The sequence below is a fragment of the Polyergus mexicanus genome, unplaced genomic scaffold, assembly GCF_030449975.1.
Source record: "Polyergus mexicanus isolate NDT 795.1 unplaced genomic scaffold, iyPolMexi1.0 SCAF_11, whole genome shotgun sequence".
Taxonomy (NCBI): domain Eukaryota; kingdom Metazoa; phylum Arthropoda; class Insecta; order Hymenoptera; family Formicidae; genus Polyergus; species Polyergus mexicanus.
In genome coordinates this window covers 9,151,502-9,168,859 of record NW_027223331.1, presented here as the reverse complement: position 1 = coordinate 9,168,859, position 17,358 = coordinate 9,151,502, and the positions used below count along the sequence as shown (strand labels likewise).

At 36.0% G+C, this 17,358-nt stretch overlaps 1 protein-coding gene across 4 annotated transcripts in view; it reads right to left on the bottom strand.

The window, feature by feature from the left end:
* Positions 1-17,358, bottom strand: part of Ca-alpha1t (Ca[2+]-channel protein alpha[[1]] subunit T) — a 47,777-nt gene that overhangs the window by 21,461 nt on the left and 8,958 nt on the right. For 2 of the 4 annotated variants that reach the window (XM_070304554.1, XM_070304552.1), the window contains exons 2-16: positions 14,702-14,814; positions 14,044-14,177; positions 13,704-13,801; positions 12,926-13,097; positions 6,573-6,676; positions 6,015-6,190; positions 5,401-5,493; positions 4,941-5,119; positions 4,608-4,774; positions 4,047-4,417; positions 3,137-3,358; positions 2,923-3,052; positions 2,301-2,599; positions 1,905-2,056; positions 1,382-1,585 (exon numbers count right to left, since the gene is read on the bottom strand). In XM_070304554.1, the coding sequence (XP_070160655.1) occupies positions 1,382-1,585; positions 1,905-2,056; positions 2,301-2,599; positions 2,923-3,052; positions 3,137-3,358; positions 4,047-4,417; positions 4,608-4,774; positions 4,941-5,119; positions 5,401-5,493; positions 6,015-6,190; positions 6,573-6,676; positions 12,926-13,097; positions 13,704-13,801; positions 14,044-14,177; positions 14,702-14,814 (2,614 nt within the window). The remainder of the gene's footprint in view (positions 1-1,381; positions 1,586-1,904; positions 2,057-2,300; positions 2,600-2,922; positions 3,053-3,136; positions 3,359-4,046; positions 4,418-4,607; positions 4,775-4,940; positions 5,120-5,400; positions 5,494-6,014; positions 6,191-6,572; positions 6,677-12,925; positions 13,098-13,703; positions 13,802-14,043; positions 14,178-14,701; positions 14,815-17,358) is intronic. The other 2 variants (XM_070304553.1, XM_070304555.1) reach the window with 2 other exon arrangements.

Genomic DNA, 17,358 nt, shown 5'->3' with positions numbered 1-17,358 from the left:
GTTCGATATGCCTCAAGCCATAAAAGGAGGGCAGCAGGCGCTCCTTCTGCCCCCTCCCCCCCCCCAACCCGTAATAGATCGTGCCAACAAATACCATCGTCACAATTACCATTAACAACGTCAGAAAATATATATGCCGCTCAAAGAAATGCTAGGAGACGCGAAAACACGGGACAACTGCTGTGATAAAAACTTGAGAATTTCTATATATAATATATATGTGATATGCATTAACTGGATGGCGGCTTATACGCCGCGCGGAGACAATGTAAAAGCGAATAAAGTAGAAGAGAGAGGTATGAACGCGAAAGACAGTCACCTAAAATGTAAGCCTCGAAGAGCAGCGGCGCGCGATTTGTTCATAAAGCTCGAAAGCTCGTGAAAGCGAGCAAGAAACTACTTTCGAAATATCGAGCGTCAACGAGAATCTTACATCACCTTCAGCGTCACCTTCGTACTAAAAATTATAAAAATGCGCGTACATAATAAAATTTAGCACGACGATCAATGAATTATTAATAAAAAGAAAAAGAAAACAAGAGAAATAAGAACAAAAGTTTTTGAACCGAAAGGAATTACCTTATGGTATTATCGTACTTAACAAACACGCATATATACGGTATTTTTTTGAGGAAAAATTTAAACTTTTAATATAAAACATTTTACAGATTATGTTTGTTCTTTTAAGATTTAAAGAAAGAGAAATTTTTCAAATCGGAAAAAATTTTTAACACGATATAAGAACTCAAAGCCTAATATCATATTTTTTATGTCGCTAGTTTTATGAAGCTGGCGGATAGCATGGATAAAATTTGATTACCGAATGTACAATAGCTTCCGCTACTAGTGATCCCGGAGACGATATAAATTCGCTATTATTATAAAACACACAAAGAGAGCCCATCAAATCCTTTCATAGTTCCCTCGTAAACAAAATATCCGATGTCGTTATAGGATGTCATCATCTCTCATCGACGCTTCATATTTCAAAGCGTTTGCCCAACATGTTTGACAACCCCTATCGGCAATTTCGTAACTTCGATCCGCCTTACCAGACATGCAAACGTTACTAGGTTGATGAGATGATAATTAGAACAGGAAGACACGACAGCGCCCCGTAGTCCGTGTAAACGCGACGTGCAGAGAGATTCGGTCGAGCAGATACCTCGCGGAGTCGTCGTACAAACTTATTTACGATAATAAATCTCATCGACGATGATACCGGTTCGCGAAATAGGCGAGGACCACATATACGATACAAAAAAAAAAAAAAAAAAAAAAAAAAAAGGAACGAAAACAGGAAACGGAGAAAAGATCCAGCGACGCGCGGAATTCTGGGCAGCGTCGCCGATGCGAACGAGAGAATAGAACGGCGACTTACCTGAATATAAAGATGAAAAGTACTAAAAGAGAAAAGAATACGGCAACATTATCCATGGTGCGCAGCATGACGAAGAGCTGCCGTCGTAGATTCGGCAAGAATCGCACCAGCTTTAAAATCCTGAGCAGGCGGAAGGTACGCAGCACGCTCAGACCGGAACTGCCGCCGCGCTCCTCTACGAATGCCTGGCAAAGTTCGACGACGCTGGAAATGACGACGGTGCACGAATGCAACCGCGTTATAGCAGTCCGTTATACCAGTCTGTTCGCGAAGGATTTTACGAGAGAGCTATAACGGTTTTTTTGTAAAATTGGAATACTGGTCGTGAAACTGAACGATCACGTTGACACAGTACATGTATATCGCAAGACACCAAGTGCTTCGATATATTCCATGTATATAACATTTATTCTCAACACTACTGTTACTCAAATATCATTAAAATATATACCAATTTAATATTATATTGCTTATTTCAAATAAGTGAAAGTGATAAAAAGATTTACAAAGGAAATTGTCTTACCTTAGGACGACAACGATACCATCGAAAACGTTGAAGCCGTTGCTAATGTAACCGAATGGGCCTTCCGCTATTATCTTAAGCAACATCTCCACCGCGAAGATCGCCGAGAAAACAATGTTGCTTATTTCAACAGCTACGGTTAATTGTTCCGGCTGTACGCAACAAAATAATCATAATTACATTCCTTACGAAACAATCTTTAGAGCAAGAGAAAGAAAATTTAACTTGGCGAAAGATGATTATAGAAATTATATTACTATTATAGTTTTCTTTTTACAATCAAAGCAAAGAATATCATCAAACTTATAACTGAATTTAAAAAATGTTTGTAATAAAATTATATTACATTGGAAAGATCTGAGATACGCGATACTTAAAATCGAGTAAAAAAATCACCTGATTGTGATACTCGATTCCCATGCTCAAAGTATTAATGAGTATCGCCAGAAGAATACCCTGCTGGAAATATTTGTGCTCGACAAGCTTCTTGATGCATCGTTGTATGGAGCGCAACGTGCCGCAGCAGCAGCTCCCGGCGCCTCTTAAGAATCGTCTGACCCGCGAGGACTTTTGCCATTTTTCACCGTCGTCCGGCCACTGATCGCCCTGCAGCTCGCAGCAACAGGAACAATTGTCAACGTCGGACGTCAACCACTGCGTGCGATCCTCCAACGTGATGTGACGATCCGTTATACCTATCGAATACACGTAATTCATTTCGATGTTGGCGTTTTTTATTAGATCGCTCGTAAGTAATTATATACTTCTAAAATTATAAGAGAAATTCTCTTTTTTTAAGCGACGAATGTTTCAGAGCTTTTTAAAACACACATTGGTAAATCGGCAAAATATATATCTAAAAAATTTAATATTATTATAAATTATTATAATATATTATTACGCACTTTGAAAATTATAATATCTTTCAAAAATGTATACGTAATATATTTTGATTCTTTTAAACAACATTGTAAATTTGAGGGTTTTTTTTTTCGATGTACATCAAGTATGAACTTGCCTTTTGTGAGGGAGTTTAGAAACGAATCGAGGGCCAATTGACCAGTGGGCAGGGCAGCGCTGAGAGCACCGCTGAGAGCCAGCAATTCCTGACACGTCATAGCCTCGTTGCCACTCAATTCGGCCTGCATCTGCGATGGAACGCACTTTGAGCGAAGAAAGAGAGACTTCTCGACTTCTAGACTGTATATAGCGCGGCGACTAGTGGAAATTACCTGCGTGTGGTCCGGCAGCGGACTGGACCAAACGTTACCGTCGCCTGTCTGCGTCATCTTCTCGCTCGAGCAGACGTTACGCTCACCTGGCGTCACCGTCGTCCCCGGCTGCAACGCATTCCCGACATTATTGCTGCCATGGAGCAGTACCACGTCGCTAAACATTACGCTGCTTCTTCTCCGATAATGCGTACATGGCGGACTCAACAACGTGCTGTTTGTCTAGAAGGCGAATCAATCAAGCATACATTATGCGTGTCATACACTACGACCGACGCTTTCTCTTTCTCGTAACCGTTTTCGGCCCAAACTTGTAGCATTAAGGGGAGAGAAACTTTACGTGCCTAAAGATCATCGTTCTTGTTGCGCAAACTATGTACTCTTTATTGACGAGCACTAAGAATCGATGACCCGGTAATCTAATGCGATGAAGCGTAAACGCTGTTATTTTATTGTACATACGAAGCATGTACGGTATAATCATTATGAGATACGGCTACTGTTATTATAAAACAGAAAATTAATATTAGCGAAGAGAAAAAGCGCTAAACGAGTCGATGTTACTGCGTGTCTACAAAGTTGTCTGCGAGAGTTAAAGTTGAATGTAACATTTCTAGAAAATAAAAACTCACGATGTAATATAAAAACTCATGACGTAATTGAAACCGGAAAAATGAGGTAACGTTATATATAAATTTCCAATAATAAAATCAATATTCTCAACTTTGTATCATATTGATATGATTATAGATGAATAAATTAAATAATTAATTAACCATTATATTATTGAACAATTATTTCGACGTTTAATTACCTGACTTCAATTACACCATTCGTCTTTGATACATAAAGAAGCGTCTCGTGACGCGTTTTTGCATGCATGTCTGACGTGCGGGATAACTGTACTTGCCTCGGCCTGCACGTTTCCCACGACGGCGTTATCGTTTCCGTTATAAGACACGGAGGAGGCGCGATGCGCATTCAATCTTTGGCACATGTTCGTGGAGGCTTCGGCCTCGGAAATTTCGGGGCTCGCTCGGGGCGCGACGCCCAAGTTTCCACCGCCGTTGTTACCGCTATTATTGCCGGCGGTCATAGTGGCGGCTACCGCCGATTGCAGAGGGGGTGTAACGCCGGTGAAATCGGCCACGGATCCGCCGTTAGCACTGGCAGCTATCTGCAATTGTTGCTGTTGCTGCTGCTGCTGCTGCTGCTGCTGCTGTTCGGCATAATCCAACGCGGCGAGGAGCCGTGGACATCTTCCATGATGCAACCTTCTATCTGCGTATTGCAACAAATTTCGAGAGGATTTGAATCTCGATATTTTAACGTAAGAATTTTTAAATTTTTAATTAGCTATATATTTTTTTTTATCTTTGATTATATTGTATATATATATATATATATTTTTTTTTTTTTTTGGGATCTCAACTAAATTTTCATTTCGTTTCATAAGATAAAAGGCACTCACCACCCGGTACTCGATTCAGTCCGCCAGCAACGGCATTCGAGCGAATCGTTTGGCTCTGCTGTTCTTTGAGAAGATTCTGATCGCGCTTCTGCTGTTTCTTATACAGCCACAGACGATATCGCTTCATCAGTCTTCGTTTACCCCGTCGCCAGAGATGGGCGATGTATCTGCGAAAAGAGACGTCGAGTTGTCATCTTGGTGTAAAAAAAAAAAAAAAAAAAAAAAAAGAGAGAGAGAGCGCGTCGAGAAAAATATTTCGCGGACGAGCAAACACCGACGAGAGAAGACACGCGCGAATAACGTCCTCGGGATGCAACGACGACGAGTACCCACTTGACGATTTCAGCGTAACAAGTAGTAGGCTCCGAGGTATTCGTGGACGACGCGAGCGTCGAGGTCGAATGATAGCGAGCGCGTTCCAGCTTCATCCTCTCCATCTCCCGTTTCTTCGTTTCCGAAAATTGCGTCGCAATCACGACCAAGCAGAGATTGATCATGAAGAAGGAGCCGATCTGCAAATGCGGGCCTCCCTTGATTCATTAGCCCTCGCAATGATCTCTTACGTCTTTGTTTTATATTATAATATTATTATCGCTGCTTTCTCGTAGAAAAATGATATTAATATATTGTTAATGTACACCGTATGAAGTCAAATTTTGTTTTTTACGCTCGAAGAATCGCGTATGGGCTCCAATTGGCCTTTCTTCTCATTATTTCTGATGATTCATTCATCATGATTCATTCATTATATTTTACATATTACAAGCGCTGAAATAGGAAATGGAGCACTTACCACTATTAGGAGAACGAAGTATATCCAGTCCCAGAAGGAGTGGGCGTCCTGTACGTAATACATTATGTCCGTCCATCCTTCAAGACTAATTACCTGCAAATTGACACGGTTGCGCTACTCGGGATTACGACGAGATAGTAATGAATTGATCAATAAATTAAGAATGTTTATGCCAAAAATATATATCGAAACGCACCATTGGCGAAATTTTGTAAAAAATTAAGAAGTTTGTACATAAAGATCATGCTACAACCGCGAAGAAAGAAATTAAAAGATATATTTCAATTAAGTTTCGTACATTAATATCATCTAGAGATATAAAGTTTATTTTCTCTTTACATCATTCACTCGCGATAACATCTTATCGAATGAAAGGCAATTTGTCCTCAATATCGCCGATAGAATAATTTTTCTTTATCATAGATTAATGTGTGCGATCCGCATCTACCGACTCTTTCAAACACTATATAAAAGTACATTACTTAAATGAAAGAAATATTCTATTCTGCGCATATGTATACACACGTATACCTATACACGTGAGTACATATACACATGCATGTGTGAATTATTTGTATCTGAACGAATGTAGGACGAGTAACGGGAGCGCTCACAAGAAATATGGCGACCCAGGCGAGACCGATGTTATCGAATGAAATTGTTCCTTGGAATGGATTGTTGCCCTGGCCCTTGCACTCGGTGTAGTAGTAGTTCCAATTAACGCAGGTGTCATTATTGATGAACGTGACATTACTATTTGGCACAGCTGTATTGTTGCACACCAAGTTTCCTGAATGCGAGAAACGCGATCGGCGTTTGATTATTTGATCGAGCATTTGATAATTTTCATCCCAAAATATATAGTAATATGTGGCATATTTAAAATTTCAGAACTCAAAATGCAGAAAACTCTCGACACTATATCTCTTAAAGCATCTGTCACATTAAAAGCGAATTTATAAAATGCGCTGGATTAAGCTGCGTAAATATGGATTTTAAAAACCTTTTGCATAAAAAAATTATTAAAATTTCATATAATCTTATAATTATTAAATAATAAGTTAATTATTAAATGTTGGAAAATTAAAATTGAAAGATAAGTATATATTATATAATATTATTGCACAAATTCGTACCTTTAAAGCTTTGTGTAAGACGAAAGATATACTCACCAAATTTAAGCGGCGGCAGATCACCGCAGGAGTGCATCCCGCTATCGTCGGGACGCGAGCAAATGTAATCTTGACCCTGATACTCGAAATACTTCTCCAGATCACTGGAAAATCAACGAAGCAACGATTACACATTATCAATCTTCGCATAGATCCTTAAGTTTAAAGACTTGCGTACATATGCCTTATTATGCACGGATGCACTCTTCGCATGCTTCGTTTATGCGTACATTGTATATAGGTAGATATGCAGCGTGTTTTATATAATATATAAGTATAGTATTATATATAGCATATATGGTACAATATGTATGTAAAGGATAAATTTTTACAAACGGCTATCTAAAATAACTTTTTATTCACTAACGAAAAAAAAAAAATTTTGAAACGAAAAATAAAGCGTGTTTGCGCGGAATAATGCGTTGAGTGCACGAAAGTTTCTATACTTTACATTTTTGAAGATATAAAAAATCTTGTTGACGATAAAAAATAAATTCAATGATAAATTATTTTAAATGATTTAAACATTCCAAACACTACACTGCACTACACTACACACACAAACACACACACACGCGCGCACGCACGCACGCACGCATATACAACATGCCTATGCTTTGAAGAAAGAAATTGAACCGAGTCATAAATAAGCAGTTATTTTAGATAGCAGTTTTTCGTGAATCATCCCATATATACATATAATATTCATATATTCATGATATATATAATATACAGAGGGTCGCGGAATTACCGGAGGAGCTTCCAGTGCGGCTTCTTGCGTAAATGGATATTGGAATCAAAAATATGTAAATGCAATCGATTGAAGTAGCTTTCCTGTAGCTATAGATACTGAAGGTTGTGTATGCATTCGAATGAAATCGAATAAACGACCTACGCCGCACAAATTATTGTCGGCGTGACACTGCCGTATGGCATTGATTCGTCAAATCGATACAACGTACTTAACGTGATATTCGCTTTGAGATCGCTACGAATAAAGCACGGATTGTTCGGAAAATCGGGCGAGTTCTCTTGTCAGTTTTCTGTATCACGCTTACATTTTCGACCCTGTTTATATCACTGATGGACAAGCTCGTTCGATGATTCTCGGACACCTCATATAATATATATACGTACACGTATATAGATGTGATATACAATGTACGTGCGCAATGATTGAGAGAAATATAGGTATAAATGCAGATGTAGACCGAGTTTGCGTGCACGCGTGTATCACGTCGAAAATAGTCGGCAAGTGTGCGAAAAGAAACACTCAATTAATATTCTTCGCATAGACTGCGATATCGAATCATATATAAGTATCAAGAATTAAAAAAAAACATGATAAATATTAAAATTACAAGTTATATATGTTATAATAATGTCGAGTCACATGATTGAAATCCTAATCTTAGAGAAGCACGAAAGATATCGAGCTTTGGATGAAATCGAGAACCGAATATTTAATATGGTAAAGAATAAGTATTTATTTGATATCGTTCTTATATTAGACATTAAGAGTTATTATAGATATTAGATATTAAAATTATATATATATATATGTGAAATAAGAAGTGAAAATTGAAATAATAATGGTAATAAAATGCTGTATATGCGAATAACCTTGAACAAATATGATGTGCACGAAATAAGAACAAATACGTGTTTTCATAACCAATAATAAATAATTCCAATTTTTATGCTATACTCCTTGAGATTCGAAAACACTGCGCTATTTTTCTTCAAACTCCATTATATTCCTCTATCACATAACATTTTGACGCCATTTCTTCTGAATTCTTAGATATTCACATGATTAATAATCATGTCTTTTCGCGTAGTAAAAATAAAATGATTTATCTCGCGCTTGACATTTTTAATTTTTATAACGCAAAGCTGTTCTCTCCGTAAAATATCATTCTTTAAATAAAATCTGAAAACGAATATTATGATGTAATTTATTGACCGAACAGAAAAAATTGCGCGACAGAGGAATATCGATACGAGGAATAGCTATATTTTCTAAGATTATGCGACACAACTCCTATGCTATCTAAACACACACGCTATATATGCTTAATCAGCAGTGTGCACGTGATCGCCTCTATGCTTCCCTTAATTTGCGTGCCCGCGTCTTGTATAAGGCGTGCGCTTCACTCGTTTGTACTCGCGGTGCTGATCGTGCCGATCGTTCTACATCCTCTTGTATATAAGATGACCAGATGTCCTACTTTTAAACAATATGTATGTCCCGTTTGACCACTCAATCCCCATAATGTCTCGTTTTGCTCCAACTTTTGATAAACTTTCGTATTCGTGCTCATATTCTCTCTTGACGCCAAATTGATCCAATTTAAAATTAATCGTGAAATATGTTTGCAAAGAAATTTTTAAAATTCGTTGGGAAAATTGATAGACACAAAATAATTGTCAAAATAACGTAATTTAATAAATTTGAGTTTTTACACATGTATCTTTACAACAGAATTCTGCGGTTCGTATATATTATGTCTTTTTCACAATAAGAAAAAAAAAACCGTTTTTTAGAACAAAGATCTCATAATAATCTGGTCGTCTTGTCGCATGCGTGCGTATTTTGCAACGAGTTCTTCGCGATTAGCAATAGCATCTCAATGTTGTTACACATATGAGACGAAATATGACGGATATATAATAATTAAAAAAATCCTCGGTTATTAAGTAAAAAAATGCATTCACGTTTTTGCTTTCTTCAAAAAAATCTGAGTCAGTGTCAAACATTATTGCTATGAGATACGCTGATATTATTGCTGTGATACTCGCAAAAATTACTGGCTTCTCTTATAATTTCGAGAGATGGATGTTAACGTCTTCTCAGGAGAACAGGTGTATATTTGGCTTATAGAAAAATTGCAAATTGATATCGCTTCCAGGGCCATCGTTATCCGCGAGGTTCCAGCGCTGCGCTACCAGGGCACAGGAACGGCAGTAAGTCGATAAACGTTCGAAAATAGCTGCTACGTATACCGGAATAGACCGCGCGAGCACCGCGTGTTTAATTAGCTCTCTCTCTCTGGGCTTGGGCTTAGAACTTTATGGAGCCTACTTCTCCCGCTACGCTATCTTCATCGCTACGTGAGCTTGGAATTGAAATGACTCGCGCGCGAGGCAAGAATTTCAAGTATGCATCTATGTAAGATTTTAAAATGCGCGATAAAGTTCGTTTAGAATTCGATTTGTAATCATAGTTATTGATGATAACGTCATTTATATGTAGGATGCTCGCGCAGGGTGTCTCAAGATGTAGAGTGTCGATTTTTCCTTAACAAGAATATTCAAGTGTCGATTATTTTTGAACCGTAAAAGATTAAAAATTTTCATTAAAAACTTTCCATTTACGTGGAAAATCTCAAATTTACAATCTAAAAATCCTTTAAAGCTATTTAATATACGAGATATTAAATCCGACACAGCCTGTATAACAAAACGATACATTATCATGAAAGTGAGGCGATGTAGTGAAATCATAGAGACCAATATCATACGCACACACGCATACGTACACACAGAGTTGTTTAAACGATAGTTCACATATGCAGAAAGCATCGTTACTGACTAGACACGCTGAGGGAGGATAAAATAGAAAAGCGGAGAAAGAAAAAGAGAAGAGAGAGAGAGAGAGAGAGAGAGAGAGAGAGAGAGAGAGAGAGAGACTAAGATACGAGCCACGAAAGATCATATCATGTGTATGTCCAGAGCAGAGAAGGAAAAGAACATCGATTCGTGCATCGAAGTAATCAAAGAGATCTCGGAATACAGTAATCTCGTGGAAAAACGTGAAAGTTTTGGACCGTCAACACAAAATTATATGGTTTCTTCATTCCTCCATCATCGTGTATCTTCCATTTTTCCGAATCGTATGATTTACATGTATATACAGCGGATATATGTCGAAGAGAACTTTAATGCCAGACACTAAGTGTAGAGACCGTGAAGTAACCCGGACACTAAAATATTATTTCAAAGTTCAGAAGGATCGATTTCACTTCTCGCTCTTGGGATCCTTGAAATCATCATCTCGTCAATTTACAGTCAAAGTATTTTATTAAAATAGTATTTTTTATTCATCAACGGTCGAGTCGACATGCTCTATGTGAATACATACTATGGTACATTTTGCTCATTGGTACAGTGATTAAGAGAGAAAAGAGATAGACGTGAGGGGGCGAGTGGGAAGAAAGAAGAAGTGAGAGAAAGAGAAATAATATAGATATACATATGCACATCACATATGGTTGCATGTATATACATATATGTACATATGGATTCCACGTGTATGTATATTCTGTGATTCATAGAAGTATGTATTATTGAGATAGAAAGATATATATATATATATATATATATATATATATATATATGTACAGCACATTGTTCTCTACTAGAGCTTACTAAATGCGTGATCGAACCGAGTACTCGTCCGAGAGTAACCTGCAACAGCGAAATAATAGCCTGTCACTGCCTCCCTGGGGTCATGTACTTACATGTCTAATTTGCTTTTTTATAGTCACGAGGAGAAGAAGAAAGAGAAAAACAGAGAAAGGGAAAGAAAAAGAAAGAGGGAAGAGAGTGAGAAATAGAACATTTTTAGATCGCCTAACATGATATTCTTGTAAAGCAAAAGTTCAAGAAGTAGAATGTACAGATCCATTTACAGGGCTTCTCACGAACTTTTTCTGGTTCCTTTCTCGCTATTGATAATATCTTCCTTATGTAGAACGCGCCAACACAATTCAGCCAAATCGATACGAAGATAATCGATATGAAGATTTGCAGAAAGAAGGATGCTGTTAGAGTGTTATGTTGTTAAAATTATTTTAACATTTGTGCTTTTTTTTTAAATAGAAAAGAATATTATTCAGAAAAACATAACTTGCCTTCTGAAACTATATTTAATTATGTTTGACAACTTGCAACCTATTTTATGTAAAATTTTCAATTTTCATACGCGTGAATTTCTAAATAAGCTACTATAGGAAAATATTATTAAAAATATTATTAAAATTTTTTATATTTAGATAGAGATGTCGCATACATCAGATACACTAATAATTATAAATATTTTCGTAAAAATAGGAAAAGAATTTAAAAAATATAAGAAAAAAAAGTATATCCGTGAGATAAATTTTCCGCTCTATTCGCGATATAACGTAATATTATTATACATAATATTATACATATATATACATAAACTGTTTAATTATTTATTTTCATGACCAGCTATTTGCGGGTAGTTTCGTGATAAGCCGAGCAGAGTGAACGCGAGTTATGGAAGTTTGCACTGTATTTTGAATAGATATCGATGTCTAATAATAGCAAGATCGAGCGCAAAATAGTACTTGCGAAAGACAAAAAACGTAGAGCGAAAAAGAGCGGAGCGTTAAATTTACAGCGAGAGAAACTCGGCAAGCAATGCTTTGCGACAACTCGAGCTACTCGTCATGCAATCTGGTATATGATAAATTGGTTGGGTATTATGGAAGCGAATCGCCCGATACATCAAGTCGTTTACTCGATGCCGAATCACAAATATCTGTAATCAGTTCTCGCCGCGCTCGCGAATTTTCGAGAGATTATATCGTATCCTCACAAATCTCATAATTAAAATCCCGAGGAAGTGCGTTCGATATAACGATTGTTTTAAGCGATAAAAATAAATTGCAAGCATGTGAAAAAAAATCAAAATACTATATCTAAGCAAAAATCTGTTTGATAAAAAATTGTAGAATAATACAAATGTTATGCAATAGCATGCTTTGAATACAATAAACGCTAATATCCATATTGAGATAACGTAAATAAGAATTTCCGAATTAGCGTTTATTATATATTCGAAGTATATTATTGCAAAAGATCCCAAAATAGAAATATTGCAAACAGTACAAAAGTGTGTTTCGGATATATGGCAAATGTAATTTTTACGATAATGCAAGCTTCGGATATAAAAATTGTCACGGTTGAGTATTGTTTCGAGTTGATACACAAAATTTTACTGTCCATTGTATTCAAAATACAGTATTGCGAAAAATGCTTTTAATAACGGCAATTGTCGAATACGAATCGTTGAGGTTTCGCGTATCTTGCCGAAAAAAATGCATGCTCGGCATTCGAACGAAGGCATGTGTAATGCCGCCTTTGAAAATTGCACAGCGATCGAAAGATAGACAGCGAAAAAAAATTAACGAGATGCGATGCAGTGTGAGGCGTAATAACGTGAAAAATCGAAGTCGGACATTCGCAAAACAAAAAATAATAATAATCGATTGAATCGAATAACCGAACAAATCGTCGGCTTAAGATTCTCGCCGACTTACTCGGGATACTTGACGTTGGGTAGAGCCTTGAGGAAGCAACGCTGGCGTAATATGCCCTCCCACAGTTGCACGCCGACGATGCCGAATATGAAGAAGACGAAGAAACACAGTAACAGGACGTTGCCCAGCATGGGAAGAGTATCGAGTAGCAGCATCACCAATATCCGCATACCTATCGAGGATTTCGTAAAAATAATGTTTCATAAATATTTGATAAATAAGTGTGTATGGTTGAGGATTGATAAATTTATAAACATTTATTTAAATATGAATTATGAATTTATAAAAATAATTTAGAAATTTATAAAATTCCTCGAATCGAAACAATACCGATTTGGCTTACAGAATCTTCTTTAGATTTACTGAAATAGCTTGATATATTGCTTTTATTCTTTTATTATTCTATAAATATTCGTGACAATTTAAAAATATATGTCATATGGCGATTTAAATTATCCGATTGTAATATTAATCATAGATATACATTAACTAATTCTCAGTATGATTATTCTCTAAAAAAAAAAAAAAAAAAAACCAAGTCTGTAACTTATTATTATATCTTCATGCTGCAACTTTACTTATTCTTGATCGATATTGTACACCCTTGCCTTTGCTTCATTTCAATTTCAAGATAAAATCAACCGTGAATATGCTAGGATCTACAAGCGGCAGTTACACGCCCCCAGTTACACGCATCGTAAAATCGACGACGAGAACAAATCGAAGTTAAATGTCAACCGTTAAGATTTGTGACATATTGCGAAGATCTCGTACTTACTTGGTATACGATTGATCGCTCGTAACGGCCTTAAAACCCTTATCGTTCGTATGGCTGACAGATTCATATTTTCCACATTTAAGCAGTATTCCAAAGCGCTACAAGCAAGTTCAAACAGATGTCTTCTTTAGTGTTTGCTGTCCATACTTCTTAAACACTTTTGATATTTTTTTCGATCGCAGCAATCTTATTTTTTTAAAGTTGTCGATCTTATAAGTTACTACACATTATCGCGAATATACTTCTCATAGATTTTACAATAAAAATATATTTCAAAAGAATGACAATCAAAATTAAAAAATATAATAAAGCATACAAGCAAACGAAAAAAAGTACTCACCCAGCTCCCACTATAAAGAAATCTAATCTATTCCAGGAATCCGCGAGATAAGTTCCTCTACCGTAAATCCCCATCGCCACCATCTTTATAGTCATCTCCAGGGCGAAGAAGGCAAAAATGATATCATCGAACATCTGGAAGAAATAGGTAGGAGGAATGCGGCTTGATTAGAACAGGGAGTGCGATCGACGTAATTTGCCGTGATTGATTACGAGCACTTAACTAGAGGATTCGATTAACGGCCATGCCGTATCAGTAATTTTCTCATCTCTTTCCCATCCCATCCTTCTCCTCCTCCTCCTCTTCCTTTGCTAGACTAATTGCGAGCCGGCCGGAAACCGTGTCAAGATGCGCGATCGATTAATTTGCTTATTGGCGCGTTGTGTAATCGTCGCTGTTATGGTGTCTTTCTCTTTCCCCCCACCCGTAAGTTGGCTTAATTGAATTGTAAATATCCCGATTCCGATATCGGCATTTTCCGTTCTGGCATGCAAATGCGAGACGAGATCGCGAATCGTTCTTATGGAAATGGCTCCCATTCAAATAAGCTCGATGCGCTACACTCTACTTTCTCAAAGCCGCAACGCGATAACGCGGATTATCCGTTTCTTTCACCAGCCAGCTGTAGCATGTCGCGGGATAAGGGATAAGTACGTACCTGCAGTATCTTACATCGATTTGTTACGCACTGGTCATCCACGCACGGCTGATACATCCCGAGCGTGATACAGTTCAAAAGGATTACCATCATGCTCACCCTTTCGAACCACGTGTGTTGTTATTAAGGAAAAGATAGATCTCTTTAAATATTTCTCATATCCACTTCTAATCAAGGATAATATAGCGCAAGCGGATTATACAGCGGATGAACAGCGCATTGCCAAACAGCGCCTTGTTAAGCAAATATTAAAAAAAATTATTAAATAAGTACATGAGAAATGTTGCATGAAAAATAAATGAAATATAGGTACGTATACAAATTTTATTGCTCGTGAAGATTATCTACTAGATATTAAAATATAACAAAATCACTGTAAGGTAAATCTTTGTATCTGCGGAATAAATGTGAATAAACTTGATTGTTAAGAACACAAAATCGTTAATAATGATTGACAAAGCGCATAATCTCATTCCGGAAATTTGTAGTTTCTTTTGATCAATAAAAGTCAACTCGCCGTGTAATATATTATCGATTATTGTTGCCAAGTGACTGTCACCTAAACAGCGTTTTCTTGATATGCCTATTTAACAAGTGAACAAGAGTTGCGTGATTACATCTAATCGCGTGTCTCTAATATTTATGCAAATAAAAAAAAAAAAACATCGTACAAAAGTACACACAAATAAAATATGATGATTTTATCATCGTTATATATCTACGATTTCATCAAACATAATTTTTCTTTAATGTGTTTTGTGACACGTAAACGCTAAATGCATATTATAATTTAAAAGATCTACTTATTTTACAGGATCAAATCGGACTCTTAATAATTGGGATTTATGTGCAAATGGCACAATGTGATAAGTTTCCAATCATAAAATTACTAATTATTAATTTTAAGCAGTTATGGCTTTTAATGGAATTGTGATATATATATATATATATATATATATATATATATATATATATATATATGAGTATTAAATATAATTATTAATTACGTGTTAATATTATTTTCAACTCTAAGTAATAACTGAAATATATATGTATATATATTCCGTATATTCTTTCCGAAAAAATTTATGTTATATATTATGTGTACAATATATAAATTTCACACGCATATATATATATATATATATATATATATATATATATATATATATATATATATATGTATGTATTCACATATATCTTTTATCAATTTTTGATTCTCATATTTTTAGTAATATTTTGATTAAGCTTTTTATAAATGTATTGTATTTTTTATTATTAAGAATATGTACTTATTCCATTTATCGAATGATTTTAGGGATTTTTCGAGTAGTAGCGTGCTTTATATACATATTGATAGATATATTATATTTCTTTAATATGTATATAATACTCTTTCGAAACGGAGATAAATCAAATGCGTGACACGTGAGAATAAGAAACGGCTATATCAATCGATGCTTCCTGCTTAGGAAATCGATATTCGTGCTCCATCCTTCATTTACAGGACGGCGCTACGATGATGTCCCGATATCCATCAGCATCGCGTGCAAACGACTATTTATGTGTTAGCCAGCAGGCTACTGACATCGAGTTTATACACGGGAGACCGACGTCCTTTTTGAAAGGTTAAAAGTAAGGTACGCGTCACATTAAAATAGAGATTACTGCAATCGTCGTGTTCGCCTGTGCAATTCTTTTCGGCGCTTGTAGATATTTAGAATAAGACAAAGAGCTTTTGTCTGCGAATGAGGACAAGTTTCTACTACTTTTTTTTTATTATTTATTTTTAGTCAAATTTAATACAGTGAAGAAATTAAAATAAATCTTGCAACAATATGCGACAATTTTTATTATCCATTTTAATCATCGTTTCTTTAAGTATCAGCAAGTTCAGATAATCATATAGAACGTGACATAATTATTAACTGCCAGACGATTTTTCGATTAATCTTCGTTTAATCAGTTGGCTGTATTAGGCGCGACAAATAGTTTCGCAAATACTTGATCGTTAATTGCATTTTATGCGTGTATATTAATATGACATATCAGTATTATATATCGGCGAGCACTGATGATGACACGACCTCGTGATACTCAACATGATAAAGTCGTATAATTAATATAGGCATAATATATCTGTAATTATTAAAGTTGTATAATTGACAAAAACAAGGAGGGATAATATCTGCGCGTATCGAGATAATTGTTTTCTTATTCTTGTAATAAATATTTCAATTTACATATGATGCATTCCGCATCGGTGTGCACAGATGATACATCGGATAGGTGTATCCGCTCAAGTGAAAAACGGCTGAATGTACGTGAAACTTTACGCGTTAAGCCTAATGGATCGTGTTGTTGTTGTTGTTGTTGTTAACTTTTATAGTCCCCTTACAGTGCACGCACCGTCCATCACACCATTTCTAGAAGGTTAATCATCTACGATTGCTACACGAAGGAACAACTAACGACCGGATCATCCAGATATTAAATAGCACTGAGATTTTTTAATAGATATATTAAATATGTAGCAACATATTATACAATAATGGTTAATCTTATCATTGAAAATTTATTACATTGTTCTATTCATCAAATATTTTTGTTCCTTTTTTTCATTTCGATTAAATCTTATTTTTGAGACATTTATCTCT